The sequence below is a fragment of the Moschus berezovskii genome, chromosome 4 (assembly GCF_049115385.1).
Source record: "Moschus berezovskii isolate FMDL1 chromosome 4, NW_MosBer_1.0, whole genome shotgun sequence".
NCBI classification, from domain to species: Eukaryota; Metazoa; Chordata; class Mammalia; order Artiodactyla; family Moschidae; genus Moschus; species Moschus berezovskii.
The window spans coordinates 120,893,885-120,913,142 of record NC_142463.1 but is presented as its reverse complement, the minus strand read 5'-3'; the positions used below and the strand labels follow the sequence as shown (position 1 = coordinate 120,913,142).

The 19,258-nt window shown below is 41.5% G+C and overlaps 1 protein-coding gene across 5 annotated transcripts in view; it reads right to left on the bottom strand.

Moving 5' to 3' along the window:
* PBX1 (PBX homeobox 1) overlaps window positions 1-19,258 on the bottom strand; it is a 336,931-nt gene that overhangs the window by 61,411 nt on the left and 256,262 nt on the right. For 3 of the 5 annotated variants that reach the window (XM_055403779.2, XM_088835990.1, XM_055403778.2), the window contains 3 exons: window positions 18,921-19,080; window positions 11,892-12,004; window positions 10,518-10,607 (listed from right to left, as the gene is read on the bottom strand). In XM_055403779.2, coding sequence (XP_055259754.1) covers window positions 10,518-10,607; window positions 11,892-12,004; window positions 18,921-19,080 — 363 coding nt within the window. The remainder of the gene's footprint in view (window positions 1-10,517; window positions 10,608-11,891; window positions 12,005-18,920; window positions 19,081-19,258) is intronic. The other 2 variants (XM_055403781.2, XM_055403780.2) reach the window with 1 other exon arrangement.

Sequence of the window (19,258 nt, the reverse complement as noted above, 5' to 3'; positions counted from 1 at the left end):
GCAGATTCTTTATCGTCTGAGCCCAGATTCTTTACCAGGAAAGCCCCTAAGAAAACTGGAGTGGGTTGCCATAGGGTACTCAATAAATATTATGAGTTAGTATTCTCAGTAGAGACATGGATATTGGTGGAGGCTCCCCAGAACATTAAGCATGTAATTAATTGTGCTTTTGTTCTTCTACCCCTCTAAAAAGGCACAGAACCCTCAGTTGTTATGCTGGGTCCCTCTATCCTGAGTTCTGATGAGAGAGGGACCTGAAACTTCCCTCATCAGAACCTCATCCTCTTAACTGTTAGAGCATCCTCTAGGTCTACAGGTTGCCTGAGACTGACTTACACACTCCCAGGCTAGATCAATTCCTGAAGGAGAAATAAAGTATGATTTTAGACAGGTGTGTGAGTTTGAAAAACTAATAACCTCATAGAAGTTTGGGGGAGGTTTCAGAAAATGAATTTGACTTCAAACTGAAAGACACTAGAGAAGAAAGGGGAAGAAACGGCAAAAGATTAAAAGAGGAGAAATGTAATTTCTGACAAGTAAGGAAATCATATTATATTTTAACTTCCAAACATCATTAGTCTCTATGTCTATATATTTGGAAAGTTCTTAGTATGGAAGAGGGCTGTCATTCTTAAAAGCCTTAAAAGCAGGCACATCAAGCCAGAACCTAAAGCAAATGTAGAATAAACCATCGTATCCGATTTTAAATGGGCCTGTTCGAGTATGAGACAGAGTGAAGGGGTGAGAAGTAGCTCGGCTGGAAAGAGGAGGGAACATCTGACAGTCTGGAAAAGAACAGGCTGTTCTGTGGACAACTTGGTGCTCAGCTCATTCTTCCTTTTCCTTCTTCTTTGATTGTTCTGTAAACTACAAGAAAGGGGTAGACCCAAGAAAGGGAAGGGTAAGAAATTTAGATGCAAGGGTATTTCATTTGTCAACACTTAGAGAATATAGGCTTACTGTTTTTACATTTAATTGTGTAAAACTTTACCTCAGAAGAGAAAAAATAAAAAAATAACAACTATAAATATCAAACTCCAGTAAATGATATACATACCAGTAGTATTTATTTAGGTGAAAGTGCACTGTTGTCTTTGAAATGCATCAAAAAAAGAAAAAAAGATGGACTGATAGATGGGCAGAAGGATACAGACATGAAAGAAGGATGGATGATGAGGCCAGTGGAGTAAAACATTAATGACAGAATCTAGGTGGTAGGTATACAGGTAAGTTTTGCTATAAAATTCTTCTAAATTTTCTATATGTTGGAAAATTTCAAAATAAAACTGGAAAAACTAAAAAAAGAAAAAAAAAAGAATCTTTAATGCAAAGATGACTACATAATTCCTTTTCTTAAGGAAGTCTGAGGCAGTGTTGAAAGGCTTTACCCTCTAGAACAGAGCTTCTCAAACTCAATGTGCTTAGGAATCACCATGGGATCTCGTTAACATGTGAAATCTGATTTAAGAGTTTGGGTGAGGATTTAGACTCTTCATTGGTCTCAAGCTCCCAGGTGATGCAAAGGATGCTGACTTGGGAGGAAGGAACATCTAAGCAGAGGCTGCCAGCAAAGATTTTGGTCATTTGAGAGGTCCAAAACAGAGACTGGTCCTCTCTAATTCCCAAAGGGTTTTTAGACGTAAAGAAAGGTTTAAATCAAGATGAATTCAAAGACCTGTCTAACTTAATCTTGGAAAATGATTAGATTAGATGATTAGGGGCAGACAGAGTTGGAAATTGCTGCAAATAGAACCATAAAAAATGTTGGTATTTATGTATTTGTATTTTCAATTTTCCTTAATATAATTATTTCATTGTTTAAAGCACATTATTACACTAATCTGAGTTAACTTCTTGCATATGGTTAACTTTTAATAGAGTTCAATTTATACAAAGAAAGGCTTATTTAAGCAGAAAGCATGCCTTTCTGTTTTCTGTGTTAGCAAGTCTACTGTTTTCACAGGGTGAACACTATTGTGCCACTTTTGGTGACCACTACAGGACTGCAAGGAGATCCAACCAGTCCATCCTAAAGGAGATCAGTCCTGGGTGTGCATTGGAAGGACTGATGCTAAAGCTGAAACTCCAATACTTTGGCCACCTCATGCGAAGAGTTGACTCACTGGAAAAGACTCTGATGCTGGGAGGGATTGGAGGCAGGAGGAGAAGGGGACGACAGAGAATGAGATGGCTGGATGGCATCACCGACTCGCTGGACATGAGTTTGAGTGAACTCAGGGAGCTGGTGATGGACAGGGAGGCCTGGCGTGCTGTGATTCATGGGGTCATAGAGAGTTGGACACGACTGAGCGACTGAACTGAACTGAACGGAACAGGACTGGCAGAGCAGAATTGCTCTGACCAACATGGCAGCCACCAGCCATCAAATTAGACACAATTAAAAAATTCATTTTCTTAATCACACAAGCCACATTTCAAGTACTTAACAACCACGCATGGCTAATGGTTAACTTATAGGACATCAGTGAAATGTCCACCAGTGTAAAAAAGTTCTTTTGGAAAGCACAACTTTAGATGAAAAAAATAGCTTTTGGCATAGTCACCTCGCAAATCTATAAATGAATGGCAAAGTCATTCCATGTTTATAAGCATATATTTTTAGTTGATAGGAATATTATATATATGTAAATACCTTTTATGATGGCCATTCCCCAAATTCATTAAAAATAATATTACATTGATGATATCTGGTGCCATAGTCCTTCCTTTCAGAGAAGCTGGGGACTATACCAGGAAACTCCCAGTCCTTCTAGCTTTCTGTGACTTTACAGAGTACAAGAACCATGTCCTATTGATATTTGCATTCCTGGCACTGGGTATCAGAAGGTTCTTAATAAATCTGTTGAATAAAGCATTTATTCATTTACTTATTTGGTTAGTTCCTTCAGACTCAAGTCAGTCATGCCTTCTGCCTTATATCTCTGTGAAACTGGAGAATATTTAAAGACGTGGAATAGAATTTCCCTAAACTCAATTAGAGCCAGAGATAGAGATTTTTTAAATGTACCAAATTTTAAAATAACAATTGTATTTTCTTTAAAAGAGGTCTAATATTTTATCTGAAAATAAGTTTGTCTAAGACCATGAAACTCCTTCCCAGAGGGCAAGGGGCCATCTTCTGAAATCAATACTAACTTTTCCCACAATTGAATTCAGTAAATTTAATTAGCTTAATATTTACTTAGGTCTAACGGGCTATGCCATCTTCAGGAGCAACCACAAAAACAAACTGCCCTATGGAGGTTGTAGTTTTTTTCTTTATAGAGCAGAAGGCAGGGGAGACTTGAATCTGGAACAACTAACCCGGTCCTAGCCCAAGGACAGCATGACTGTCCAGGGACACATGTGGGCCCAAATGGGCAGGATGATGTAACGCATCAATTTCAGTGAAATTAGCATGGTACCATTGTTATATCATAGATGACACTCTTCCCCAAAACACAAGTTTATCTTTTCCTTATAGCTTTTAAGTATATTTCCTTTCCTCCCATATTTTCTTAGGAATGGAAAAACATCATGCTTGTAAGAACAGGGATACTAGAAGAGGCCTTTGACATCATTCAGCTCAACTATCCTTTCTAGAGTTCAGGAAACTGAATCCTATCAAGAGAAAGTGACTTGTCCAGTCACACAGGCAGAAAGTAGCAGAAATGAAAGATACATACGCATAATTCCCCACATACACTTTAAATGTGATCATGTTTGGAGTGGCTGTATCACTAGGTTTGAGATCAACAAAATTCTTTGTGACTACTTCTACTTCTAAAGAGAAAGGCATCTCTACGAAAGGATACTTACTTTATTATAGGTCCATGGTATGACATTTTTGTCAGGAGGGGAAGAGATTTCTCAAACTATTGCTAGTTGGTCTTGAATTCCTCTCTTTTGCTTTATAACTTAATTTCAAATCCCCTCCTAAACTACAGAATTTACTGGTTCCCTTGTCCTACCTGGTATTCCAAGAACAGGAAGCCTAATCTCAAATAAAGTGTTGTGTGAGACTGAAAGTTAAAATACATCCTGATTGGTATCAGGCCTCCAACTTGACCTGAATATATTATGAAGTAGCCTCATTGCCTTAGGTCAAAAGTGCTATTGATGGTATATTTATTGAATGAATACATGAATGAATGCTGAGCAAATGAATGAATGAATATATGAATATGCCAGTGAACGACCTGGCCTCATTCATCTTTTATACCTATAAGGACTTTTACTTGGCAGCTGAGGAAAATGGATTGCATATCAAATTACAATATTGGGATTTTTTTTTTTTTGCTTCAACTTTTGCAGACTCAAACAAAATACTTTTCTGGCCTCAAATGCTCAGTTGATACAGTATTAAGGCTTAAAGGCCACATCATCTAAGAAGCTAAAGGGACTTACTCTGTTTCCTTCTGGCTCTGTCATCAGGGAGAACCAGGCTATAGGCTTCTGGAAGGCAGGAGTCCATCAGCTCTGTACCCCTGCCTTCAACCCCGCAGATCCTGGTTCACTATGTTCAAGCTTGTCCTCACACTCTTTACCCCCTAGTCTGGGGCTGTTCACTGCTACCTGGTTACAGGACCAGAGGAACCCAAAGGCAACTAACTGGGGGCACATCTGAATGTTTTAATATCTTCAGCATTCACATTTGGTTTGGTATAACAATTAAGACTTCATATAATTAAAGTGAGTTTTTAAAGATCTGCATATGATTTTAATTATCATTCTCACTCCCCACAATTCCCTACAATTCCACATGTGGCAACATCTTATATACTTTAACTGGAAGGAGGTCTCTCAGAAGTAGTTAAGAAAAAATTAAAATGATGGCATGTGGCCAAGTATTACCAAGTAACCTCTGTGATATCCAAATGCCTGAAACATGTTCACTAAAATATCACTATTTTTTGCCCCGATTTCTACTTTTCATTTATTTTCTTCGTAAATGTCCTTTTGTCCCTTTGCCTAACATGGGAAAAAGCAAAAACAAAAATAAAAACACCTAAGTTATGGTTTACAAAGATCAAAGCTTCATTGCTATTTTTCCACTACTATAATTATCACAAAGTAAAATCAATGAGATTTTTCTGTCATCAACTGACATTAATGGCACTCTACCTTTATAGAGAGAATACCAACACTTCATTTCCATTTTCACTTCATCTTTTGAGTAAGAAAACTCTTACACTGGTTATCTATCAACATTTAAGAGGGGACTGGAGTGAACTTACTCACTTAAGTCACATTCTAAAATAATTAAAAATAAATCATTTAACTCTAAAAACTACCACCACAAATCTCTGAATTCAAAGGGAGAAGTTCACATGCGGCAAACTCTCTCCTTCCCTCAAGATCCAATCAGAGGCGTAAGTGATGCAGCAGCGAGAAAGCACAGTGGAGGCTAACTCAAATGAAAAAACTGTCTGGCGAGAGGAGCCTAGGGTTGAGTCCATGTCCCTGGAGTGAACAGTAGAAATCAAAAAACATACTTGTAGGATGCCAGAATTAATGAAGCTGAAAGGACCTTGCTGCTGCTGCTGCTAAGTCACTTCAGTCGTGTCCGACGCTGTGTGACCCCATAGACGGAAGCCCACCAGGCTCCCCCATCCCTGGGATTCTCCAGGCAAGAACACTGGAGTGGGTTGCCATTTCCTTCTCCAATGTGTGAAAGTGAAAAGTGAAAGTGAAGTCGCTCAGTCATGTCTGACCCTTAGCGACCCCATGGACTGCAGCCTACCAGGCTCCTCCATCCTTAGAGCTTATTTATTGGGAAAATTTGACAGATGAATGATATAGAGACGAAGAGACTTGCCAGAAGAAAAGCCACAAGAAGAATCCACGTTTTCTGACTTCAAGTTGCTGCCACCTTTCACCTGTTCGTACAGGTTCTGATCCAAAGTCTGTTAGAGACAGCATTAAGAACCCCATAAAAACCGATGTTCTCCAGACTTGTTGCCAAGGGGGACTGGGGGGAGGGGAAGGAAGGACTGGGAGTTTGGGATTAGCAGATGCAAACTATTATATATAGGATAGATATACAACAAGGTCCTACTGTATAGCACAAGAAACCATATTCCACATCCTGTGACAAGCCACAATGGAAAAGAATATGAAAAAGAATGTATGTGTGTATATATGTATAATTGAGTCACTTTGCTGTACACAAGAAATTAACACAATAATGTAGATCAACTGTAGTTCAATAAAAATTTTTTTTTTAAAAAGAAAAGATATTCTCTTGCTATATGGATAGCTACCCCCACAAACAGGTTTTGGTAAGAGGATTCTTTTAGGAAAGATAGCATTAAGGAATTCACAGTGATAATTCTCTTGAAAATATCATCACTGTACAGCTTAATTTATTTAACGCTGATCTGACTCTTATTCTCAGAGAATCTGCCTTGGTCAAAAAGTTTTTGCAAAAAGGAATACTTAAAAAGCTTTTTGAGTTAGAAAGCGAGCCTATTGTGAGTAAGTCATTTAAGAGAAAAGTCATTACTGGATCCCTTACAGCTGTTATGTAAGATGTGGCATTTTAAAATTCAGTGGTAGCTTGTCTCCTTCTATCTGATTTATTCATTCAACAAACATGTTTTGAGCAACTAATATATACATTTTAGGACACGTATTTGGGAATGACAGAGAGTGTGAAGCATGTCTGTGCACACATCTGTAGGGCAAGGGAATGTGTACGTATGACAGTGAGAAGTGGGAAAGGAGGGTGGAGAAGACAAACAGGAAGGAGGAGCTGGGTGTGGGACAGTCAGGGGGGTGTGGGGAGTGGGTGGGACAGGGAAGGTAGTGTAGGAAGAAGGGATATCACCATAGATGGCACAGAGGTGTGGAGGTAGGGGATGTGTGTAGCCAGGTAAAGGGGAGCTGACCACACTGCTTGGCATCCAAAGATTACTGGATGACAGGATGAGGGGATGGACAGGAAGACGGGGCCACAGCATGGAGGATTCTGAACGTCAGACTCAGGGACTGCGTTTTCTCAGGTGGGCAACAGAGAGGCACTCATGATTTCTGGGCAAGGAATGACAAAATCAGGGGATGCGGGCAGGAGAAAGGAGACACTGAAGGTGGTGATGGTAATTAAGAAATATTCACAATAGCCTAGCTAATAAGCTTTTCTAGAAGGAGGATGTGGTCATGGGAAAGGAAAGGAAAGAGTGGCTTTGAGAGCTAAGTGATCTTTCAGTCTGTCTGATGGACGGAGAAGTGCAATAATCTCCCTCCATCTTTTAGAACCACTCTAAACCCAGTAAACATTGCCCATTGTCATTTGAGAACACAAAGCACTTATGGAAGTATAATTTAACGCTCACCATGGCTAAGGAAGGGGGTCCTGAAGACTTGTATAACTCTGCATCCTTTTCAAAAGCATACCTTTCCATCAGAAGAGGAAAAAAAGAAGACAACTGTGTCCTAACCTATCTTCACTAGGAACTACCTACTGGGAAAACTGCTCACACAGAGGAAAAAGGTCAAATTAGGAAGTTATCACTTACAACATTTCATCTGCACTCACATGGAACAATTGATGCTTTGCCAAGCCCTTTCCGTCCTATTTTCTCATTTCCCCTAAAGCAGCCATGAAGGTATGAAGAGTGGGAATTACTACCCCCATTTTATAAAAGACAAGGTTTGATGCCACCCATGGACATGTGAGCGTAACAGGGACCGGAGTCTCTCAGCTCCCAGCGCAGCGTTCCGACCACTGCACAGTGTGCCCCACTGCTGCACGGGCAGAGTGAACGCACGTGGTCACTACCCCCATTTTATAAAAGACAAGGTTTGATGCCGCCCATGGACACGTGAGCGTAACAGGGACCGGAGTCTCTCAGCTCCCAGCGCAGCGTTCCGACCACTGCACAGTGTGCCCCACTGCTGCACGGGCTGAGTGAACGCACGTGGTCTCAACGCCATGAGATTTAAAACAGACGCTGGTTGGATAAGATGTGGGTGCTGTAAAAACCTAGTCAGGAGAGCCAGATAAAGGCTGCCCAGAAAACGTCCTCCCCTGAGTGAAACACAATCCAGAGCCCAGCTGGGAATTCCATTGCCTCCTTGGGTTTTGGAAGTGTTTATTTTTACTCCTTGGCTCAAATCCTTCATTCCTGTCCTTGTCTCTTCTCATCTCACTCCTTTCTCTCTCTCTCTCCTCCTAGCAGCCAGTACCCCTCTCTGTACATACACGTGTCTCGGCATCTAATACCACTCTCTAAAAATAGCTCTGACAAGCTTAGTCTCCTGCAGGTGACACAACTTAAAACTGATACCAAAGGAACAGACCATATCATGGTCGGCCTTTGATTCATTTACCCTGTGTACTAAAGACCCTGAAATAAAATAAACACAGTTCACAGGGGAAAAAAATTAATGCAAAATGAGACCCTTTCAAGTGGCATTTTCCAGCCCAGTTTTTGTGGTGGGTTTATGTAATCAGACATAATAGTCTGCACATGTGTGGTTACACTATTTCAGAAATGATTCCCAGCCCACCAGATGACGTCAGAGGGGCCCATGGTGAGCCCCCCGAGTCTGAAAGCGGCTTTCTTCTGTGCTGCCCAGTTAGGAAAGATGCCAAATGGCAGAACTGTCAGCCCAACTTCCTGCCCAGTCACGGAGAGTTTCTTCAGTTCTCCTTCTGAGCGTGTCCAGTCTCCTCCCCACACTCTTATCCTTCATCGTATTCCCCTCATCCACTTACACACAGAGCAAAACTTTTCCTGGAAAGACCTATATTCCAGCTCAAAAAGATCCAGGCAATGTATAGATGTCTATGCACTTGAACAAACCCCCCTCCCCCAACACAGAACAACTTAATTCATTTGGGATCCATTTTTGAGAACAGAATTCTCCATCATACTGTCTTGGATTTTTCTAAGCAGGCACCTGGCAAGTCAGCCATGAATATAAGAATAATAATTAGTATAAACACAAGAAGGGAAAAAGCCTTCTGCTCCGGAAACTCTTTCTAAAAAACAGTCAGAGCTGCCCAGAGTATGTTTAACAGGGTCAGCTTTGACCTCCCACTTCCCTCCCAGAGAGGAACTTGACAAATATTATAGAAATTCAGAGGAGATTTTGCCAAAGGAAGGTAGAAAATAAAGAATTATTAGTTGGAGGAGGCCTTGAAAGTCACCAAGACAGTTACCACCTGGTACTTAACCCTCTTCTACAACATCCTGACCAAGTATTAATAGTTAACCAAACCATGCCTGAATGCTCCAATGATGGGGAATCCTTGGCTTCCTTAGGCAATAGACCCCTTCTTTGGACAGCACTGACTGTAAGAAAGGCCCTTCCGATGTTGAAGTAAAATGTTACTACTCAGGATTCTACCCTACTCCCTTTAGATCATTCAGAATGAAGCCAATATCTCACAGATGACAGCATGTCTCAAACTGTTACTTACCATTCAAACCTTCTGTTTAATAGGTTAAGAATTCCTAACTTTTTCAACCATTCCTCATCTGATGAAACAGCTGGTACCCTCGTTTCCTTCCAGTCTGGCCATCGTCATGTACAATTTCACCAATATAGAGTTGAAAAGCTCTCACTATTTTCATTGCAGATGCCATACCTCAATTAGTATAGGCGAGGATTATATTAATATACAATGCCCACCTTTCCTTCCTTCCATACCCAATGTATTTTAATCCCAACAACAGAAACGAAAAAAAAAAAAAAAAAAATCCTCACCATCATCCAATCATAGTTTTCTTAGCTAGTTCTGGGCCAATAGTTCTACGGGAGCATCTCATGACCTCTAAAAGCCTAGGAAATCACCCCTGATCCAAGAACAGACTCCTTTTGCAGACTGCCCTCTTGTCCCAGCTTGCTGTCACCGCTGCTGAGAAAGCGGACGATTGATCTGAGAAATCAAGTTGGATTGCTGTCCCAAATCTACACTCGGTTCTCCTTGTGTCTGTCTGATCGATTTCACTCTGTGCGACATAGCTTGTCGCTATGAATTTTCATGCTAGTCAGGAGCCGCCAGTGCACCCAAGAACAAGTAGAAGATGGTCTGCACCCCTCCCCACCCCTTCAGCATCGCCAGCCTCTGTGTTAATTGTTTTAAATCCATCCTTAGATGGGAGAAAGGTGTTTTTTAAAGACCACGGACCAGGATGCAAGGGATTCTGGTTGCCGGTCTTTCCCCGCCAGGTTCTCAGGTCCCTGCTTGTGGCGACATCTCCTACCACTGTACGAGGTGTCACCTGTTCGGCAGCCCCTCTCAGCTGAAAGCGTGTGGCCGCAGGTGCCATGCAAACACTGATTGTGTGTGACAGCCCTAGACGCCAGCTGCCTGCATGAAGCCTGCCCCGTCGCCACTCTTTTTGAGGGTAGCATGCTGCCGATAGCATGACGGATACAGAGAGAGGGAACTAGGTGACCGTAAGGCTAAGCTAAGTCCCACGGAGTGGCATTCTGAGCCCTATGGCTTTGAAATGACTGGCAGCGACAGAACAGAAACAAAGGGTGGGGGAGCCTTGTTTTCTTACACTGATGCCCTGCGGACTGTACATCTGACTGGCTGCGAGTCCGTCACTGTATCCTCCTGTCTGGCTGATAACATGGCGAAGGGTATCCACCTAAACGGGCGAACAACAACAGAGAGGAGATTAGTCAGAGACGCAGGGAAAGCGGCACAGCTCATCACCACACAGGCTACCATTTGGGCATGCCAATCAGGGCAACCATTGCAGACACTCTTCCTGGTAAAGGAACCATTGGGAGGCTGGGCCTCCGCTTTCGGCCACATCCATTATCCTTGCTGAGCTTAGTAAGCAAGACGGAAAAACGGTCCAAGAAAGCTGGCCTTCCCACCAATGAAACTACTCTTGCATAACACAGCAGGGGTTGGCTGAGGGAGTGGGTGAGTAGGGAGACGGAAAGATTTTTCCCTTCTCTCCAGATTGTCCTATAGAACTTCTTTGCTCAGGAGCTTATAGAAGTCAAGGTTCTGTTTAGAAGGGCCAGCCAGCCACCTCACAGAGAGAACAGTGGGAGACTAATGCTGTCTTTCTGAGGACTTCAATAACGGCCAGTTGTCTGGTCTTTTGGCCAAAGTCTGACTGTGTATCTTCAAACTTGGTGCCAGGCAATGTTTCCAAAGCAAGGGGCCGAATCACCAGCCAGCCGGTCTATTCCAGGCACATAATGCTTCTTGCTCCTCATGCAGGTGGGACCCTGGGTGGGCGTGGCTCAGAATCGCCCTAGCGACCCTGACCCAGAGCACACAACTTCACCCCGTCACGTCAGGCTGTGTGCTCACACAGAAGGATGGCTTCTGAGTTGCTGTGAACTTTGCTGCTGACTAAGGAGTGCTGAGGGCCTTTGTTTCCCAGCATGAACCACACTTCTTACCAGAAACTCAAGTCCCTTGACCTCAACGATGACTACAAAGATGAGTTTAGCCAACGTGACTGGGTATTTTTAAAGGTTAAAATGAAAACCTGAGATACTAAGGTATTCGCCTAGTCATTAATGACCTCCATATTGGGCAAACGTTGAGTGTGGAAAAAGCAGCAAACCAGAAGGAAACCTGGAAAGCAAGCCGACAGACTCAACTCCTCCCTTTCCCTTTTGTGAGCAAAGAATACCCTGGGTACATTTGCCTCAGTCACCTCACCCTGTGCTTGCTCCTCTCCTGCCTTCCTCGTATGACTGACAAGCCAGAGCCAAATGCATTCACAAAGTGTGGACAAGACTCCCCACGACAGTGGTTGTCTTTGTTTTGGTTTGGTTGTTGGTGAGGTTTCGTCTCTACATCTCTCTGTCTCTTTCTGTCTGGACAGAAGCAGGAAGTGCCAGTCCGACTGACGGCTCTTGGACTCTAAGGCATTCACCTGGCGGCACATTGGCTGGGTCCCTACCTGTGATTGCACGTTGGCTCCAACCTGGGCCCCTTGGTAAGAATCCCCATTGAGTGACTGCACGCTCATGAACAAATCTCCAGAGTTTGACATGTTAAAAGAACTGGAAGAACCTGGAAAGGAAAGAGTGAGGCACCTGAATCACAGAAAGGAAAAGGCTCAACCCCCGCAACTAACAGCCAAGAGGAAGAATGACATGCAAAGCAGCCCCCCAAACAAAAACTAAAATCAAAACAATATCAACAGAGTCTGGTTAGTAGCATGAAGAACAGAGCAAGCAATAAAGGGTGCGTATCGTTCATGTTATGTAAAGCCCACATCTCCCTGCAAGTTGCCTGTAGGACTGCTTCCCCTTAGCAACTTTAAGCTGAGAAAGGAAACATGGATTCTTCTCAACTTGGTCTATTTGAACTGGAGACAGTCTCCAGCCCCTGGATCTCTCTTTCATGTGTCTAAAATTCTGGGACTGGCTGGGGGACTGTATACTGGAGACTATGGGCTGGTCGATGATACTTCTGCCACCATGATAGAGCCCCTGAGCTGTCAGCTAGATTCTAAATAAGCTAATCTACCCTCATGTGGGGAGCAGCCCCTGGGGATGGGAAGGCACAAAGGCAATGCTGCACAGTAGGGCTGGCTCTGGGATATGAGTCACTGACACTCCTGATTTTCTAGAAAGAAGATAATGTCCCCTTCTGGGTGGCAAGCAGTCTAAGAGAGCCACAAAGACTGCAAAAATATATGAGAATAATATGCTCTTCTTGCCACCTGCCATGGAGGAAGATGAGACAGAAACTGAACCAGGAATTCTCAGGCATGCATGAAATATGAAATTATAATAATAATGATCAAGTGGGTCTCCAGAAGAGCATTTAACCATCTGTTTTCACCTCCTAGAGATGACGTTTCCTCCCAGACTCAGCCTGTAGGCACCACCCGGGTTCCACTGGCTCCACTATGGTAAACCTAGTCCCCCCCTCAACCTAAACACAAGGCCGTGGAAAAACTTCTTATTATTCTGAAGTCATCGTGCAGCTCAGCGCATTAGGAAAGAAAGCTTGACGTGCAAGGTTTAGTTAAAACATGACATTAGCCTGGAAAAGGAGAGACCTCAGGGACCCAGGTCAGTTCCACTCTATTTTTTTCCATCCCTTTCGTGCTCAAATTGTACTCCTGCCCTTGAGTTCTGAGACCACCATCATGTGTGTGGAATCACACAACAATGATTCATGCCCCAGCTCTGACTCTTTTTCTCCCAAGATGGGGATCTGTGCTGTCCTAGAGAGCTGCCTCACCTGACATGAAGAGCTGCAGCTAAGCAGAACAGGAGGTTTTTTTTGTTTTGTTTTGTTTATTTGTTCCTTTTAACTAGCAGTGATTTCTAAACTCTGTCACTTTCTTTAACTTTTCATGGTATCCTCATCCTTCCAAGGTAAGAGTTATTTCGTGACCAGATGATTTACTTGCAGACAATTTACCTGGGGAAAACCTCAAGTTAAGAAACATCTCCTTCCTGCTTTGTCCTTTGGGGTGTTAATCCACATGTTCATATTCTGCTATGTAGACAGATCCTCTACTCTTATTCCCTTCTCCTGTGAAAAAGGGACTTTGAGGGGCAGGGGACAAGGCAAGCACCAGCCAAAGAACTATGACATTCTCAAGGCTCTGCAACATGTCCTGTGTATGTCATCTGGCACACATTTCTAGGTTTAGTTTATCTGAAAGGAACTAGAAAAGTTGGGTCTTAGGCAAAATAAGTACAAGATCTAATCAGGTATAGTTTACAGCCAGTCAGTGGGCGGAGGCTTTTTAATACCTTTATATGGTATATGCTCACATGGAGATGTCATCAGAGTCAAGACCCAGCAGCTCGAAGAACCCAAATTATAATTGTTCATATGAATCAGATTTTTTCCCCTGAGAGTATTCAGTTTGAAGCTCAGGTATTCTATTTCTCTCCCAAGCAAATACCATGTGAAAAACATACATCTATATGCTTGGTTGACTCTTTATTGGAAATCAGCACACAGACTGAGAAACGGAAGAAAGCCCCAAAGGGCTATGCTGATGCCAAGGAACATGGCGTCCATAGAACCATGAAGGCACGGAATGTGCCATTTATGAGACAGACACTGCAAATGACACAGATGATTTAAAAAAATATATGTGCATAGATAAATTGTAAATATGTCTGGCTGCCTAATGTACATAGAGGCAAATATGCGCATATCAATGTACTTCATGTACAAATGCATTTGAATCAGAGCAGTAATTGCAGGAGGAGTCCCCGTGCTTTTGGCCGTGCTGTTTCAGCATTTCATTGTCTCTGCACATCCGTGTACAACAGCGCCATGGTTTCTGCTTCTCTGATAAGTATCTAGAGGCAGTGACTGCACTGAGGGGAGCAACTAGGTGCCATGAAGACTGCGGCAAAGCAGACACAGGTCCACGCAGAAATCTGCATAAAGGCGGGAAGAGACATTCTTCATCTGGCACTGGGAGTGGGAAAGAACTTATAGGAGATTGGGTAGCCTCCTGGGAAGGGTGTGACTCACAGACAATAGGACGTGGGCTCCCTTGGAGGTGCCGTGGAATCCTCAAAGAACTGAAACAGAACTACCTGGCTCGCTGAGAATGTCAGTCTGAACCCTTACCTGCCGGTGACGATAATGTAATGGCAAAGACTAGAAGCACAGTTTAAGCCACGCTTACCAGTTAAACGGTTCTGAATTTGGCTTGGGGAGGGAGGCAAGTGGCTCATTTACAATGTAATCTAGACATTGGGGGGCATATATAAAACTAAATTTGCACTCAACTAAACAGAGAAGTAATAGATCACCTATGGATTTTGATGTATTTGCTTACTCAAACACAATGTGGAGATGTGTTAACATCCATTTTCATGAGACAATTTCCTGAACACTCTATTTTCACTCTAAAGAGTTTCCAGAATTAAATTTCTTCAGAAAACAAAAACAAAAACTCAGCTAACCTCAACCCCCCTCCCAAAAAAAAGTATAATAATCATAAAATCTAAACCCAGAGCAGAGCTTCTTGACCTTGGCACTATTCACATTTTTGACCTGATAATTCTTTGTTGCAGAGGAATATCTTATGTACTATAAGATGGTCAAACACATCCCTGGCCTCTATCTAACAGGTGCCAGGAACGCCTACCCCCGATGACTGTGATAGCCAAAAATGTCAAGTTTACCCCAACTGAGAACCGATGACCTAAAACAAAAATGAATTTCCTTTTCCTTCCTAAGGAACTCAAGGTGTTTAAAAATATTAGCTCATTATAACTCACAGCATTTATAGGAAGCAAACGAATGGCAAGTACTGCCTTAAATTCTGCAGTCTAGCCATCAAAGCTCCACATAGATTAGGGAGCCAGTCTGATCAGACTGGACTCCCATACTATTTGAAGGCTGGAAGACAGAGCCTGTTTGCTCAATGTAAGCTTAACTCTATCATGCTCATTTCTCTATTTTCCGTGATTCTCCCCTCTCACAATCAAATAATCATTGTTACTTTCTACTCAGGGCAAAGTGCAAGAGAGAATGTTTATCTAGTTCAGTATGAAACCCCTTTAGTAGCTGTACATGTCCAGAGCTCCAATCCCAGGAGGCTGTGTTTTCATTTTCCACTTAGAAATTAAGGGGAGAAGCATGGGAAGAAGGGACACGGCAGAAAACACCAGTGGGATACGTTCTTCCACTTGGTTTTAAAAAACAAAGCCATGTGGGTGTTTACAGGTTCAGCCTAAGTGTCAGTAAACGTCTCTGGATGTGTCAACTCCTCTTCAGCCATGTGTACCATATAGCAACTTCTGTTAGAAAGCCAGCGTCCATAGATTTTAATATGATGATCTTCCACCAATCCCTTAAACCACCACACTTCCTTTTAGGAGTACAATAAGAACATATGAAAGAGTTTAGAGCTTGCCACTATAGTGTCGGAGGAAGAATTGTCACGGCTGAATCTCCTGTTGTGCTTGACACACACACACAAAGCTAAGCAAAATAATTTAATCTATGGGTTCCAAGCCTCAAGAACCAGGGACTGCTGAGTTCATCACAGATTCTGATAAGATATCAACGTTGATACCACGCTACAGGAAATACCTATAACCCACAAGCCAATTTCCTTCTTCTTGGCTATTAAAAAGTTCTCCAACTTTTCCCAGTAGATAATCCAACCTTCCTTAAAGGGCCTTATTTTTCTGAGATAGTAACTCTTGCTTTCATCATTCCATCAAAAATAAGAAATTGAAAAGGCATCACTTTAGTTCACTCCAGAAGAATTATGGACCCAGGGTTATAACTACTGCTTCAATTGGTCCCTATCTTTTTTCAAAAAAATTAATTTTCTTGTCTTCTTTCTATTCTTCATCCTTGTTCCATCCATTCTGCCCAGCTCTGCTGGGATAGAATATGAAGCATTCCAAGTATCTCTAAATGCTTGCTAATTGCTCATGGGACTTAGCCCTGTGTGACTTTTATGAATCATGCCTAAGGAAATAGGAGACTGGGCATATAACAAGAAACAGGAATATTTAGAAGTGGCCTAAATAATAATGGTGAAATACTGCTCTCCACACAAAAGCCTCTATAAGGAAGAAGATTTACTTGCAAAATATCTTGCAGTAGAAATAAGTATTTATATTTAGTAAAGCTTCTGGGAAAAACTCCTGCTTCGATACTGAGGATATAAAAAGTTTCCAGGTTTCAGAACTCTGGACTTCAAACTCAAACAAACTATATTTTCACTTACTACCCTCTTATTTAAAACTTGCTATATCAGTTATCATTTACTCTTTGACACCATTATCAAGGAGCCGGTATACATTACAAACACACTATGTGAAAAGCTGAAAGTTCTCCGTTTATCTGAGTAGCGATTTGGGTTGTGTTAAGAGCAAAGAAAATATAGAAAAACCCATTTATAACTTTTCTTGTGAAAACATTTATCTTTTAAAATTCATGCTATTGCACATATATAATAGTATTTTCTTTTGTCTCTATTTTAGAAAAATACAAAGGGATTTCTCTGCATATTATTTCCAACAACTCAGGCACCACTGGAAGGCTTAGCTCAAATTTTCCATAATAATTTACTTTGTGCTCAGAATAGTCACATGAAGGTTAAGCCACCAGAAAAATTCCTCAGAAAACTGTAATCACAGACTGACATTCCAAGAGAGCCAACATAATTCTTAAACACAGACGAGGGGGTTAAAATGCTTACTTTTCTCTTTTTAAGTGCTTCAGGAAAGAATAAAGAAGTTACGGACTTAGTAATGAAGGGAGTCCATGGGGCCTTTCTAAGGACTAGTCATAAATCATGCTAAGCCATCTGCGAGGCAGATATATCAGGGACAGGAAAAAGTCATTTTGATATCTGTTTTGCATTATGATAAGCTTTGCAAGAGTGTTGAGTGTGTTTTTGCTAATGTTGACAGAACAAAACTTCTTCCAAAAAGACAAGTGAAAATGTCTGCCTAGCAGTGCAATTCAACTGGTGCTGTTGGGTCTGAAATGCTTAATAATTGACCAGATGGGAAAGAAGGAAACTCTCTGGTGACTGAACCTGTTAGCCTTGGTTCTTTGCCAATAAAACCTTGATGAGAAAAGAAGGAAATACACACTCATACACAAACCCTCAAAAAGAAAATATGCTCCCTATGGTTACCCAATCTGCAGTGCTGGGTAAGGAAAACTGGCCTGAATTCTGCAGTGCCTTTCACCACAGCCATGGTTACAAAGCCCAGGCCACTCCTCCTGCATGATTCCAGTTAAACAAAACAAGTCTGTGATGGCATAGCCCTGTGATGTAGAGAACCTTGTGATCACAAATTAGAAGTGTCCAGAAGCTCACAGAAAACATTAGTGTGTGGAGCCTTCCATATCTCCAATAACAATTTACCATAAGGCAGAAAGATAGCTTATTTTAGTGGGCAAACAAGCTGGGGGGTCAAAGATACCACGTACCTCCCCAAATGTTAGAAATTAGATTGAAAAATCATATTATGATCTAACACATTTAAATCTGTGACCTTTTAAAGTTAAAGGCATCAATTTTCTTAAATGTGCACCCCATAGCCAAAATCAATGCATCTGGTTCACTATGGGGAGAAATATTATAATCTGCCTTTTATTAATATGAATTATTAATACATAATTATTTAATAAGAAATATTTCTGGTTTTTCCTTTAAAAAAGCACCAACATGGTTACCTTCCACAAACACCAAGCATACAAACACCAAGGTTCTATTTTATGTATTATAGATGATTTTTTTTCACATGTGGAAATTAAGAACTGGCACGCTCCTAAAATATATTATGTTAGCCTTAACTCTGAAATTAGTGATATAATGCACATTTACTAAAATAAAATCAGGAGCATAGCACATGACAGATACTATAATAGGAAAATTGGAATCTGGATCACTTGAATTGATGACTGGCAATTTTCTTTGTAGTTCACATAAAGAAAACCAACACAATAAAACAGTAAAGAACAACAACAATAAACAATTGATAGCAATAATCAGAGTTGGCTCTGCAGACCAGAACATTCTAATGAGATGTTTAAAGAAGAGTGAATACTCCTGCAGAGAATGCATGGTGGTAAATGACTCAGACATCATGTGATAGCAACAGCAAAACAGATAGATGAGACAAACTAAATGTGTGAACCCCAAGAGACTATCTCAAAGTATTAAGTCAAGCTTACTTATTACAATCTCTGAAAGGAGAATTTAGAGGTCTTCTTATCAAAACCAATCCATTTGCCTCTGTCCAACTTAAATAGACACATGACTGCAAACCCTCAGACAAGTTCATCTTATAAATGGCAAAACACATTGCGTTTTGAAAACAAAAAGAAAAACCCAAAGTAGCATCAATGATAAAAAAGACAATCAAACACATAAATCAACCCATCCAAAACAAGAGAACCCCAATGCAGGGAAAGCACCTATAAAGATGAAGAACCATTCCCCCAAAGCAAAGAAAACACTAACCAGCTGAGTTGGGAGTTGAGGGTGAGTTAGCTTGGCTTCCGTGGGCTGACACATTGGTAGCAGTGACAGCTGTTTTGGCAGCATAAATATTGGCTTCCTCTTGAAATTTACCTATGTTCTTCTTGTACCGGATTCGTTTATTTCCAAACCAGTTTGATACCTAGAGAGATTTAAGAGAAGACGAGAAAGTTACCATTTCCTCCTGTATAAACATCACAGAGGAAGAGCTTGCGAGAGTTAAGAGATGGGCTTCATTGGTCTTATTCTAGCTCTGAATTCTCAACATCAGTGATAAGACCTGACGAAAGCGCTTGGAGAGGAACAACTATATAAAATGA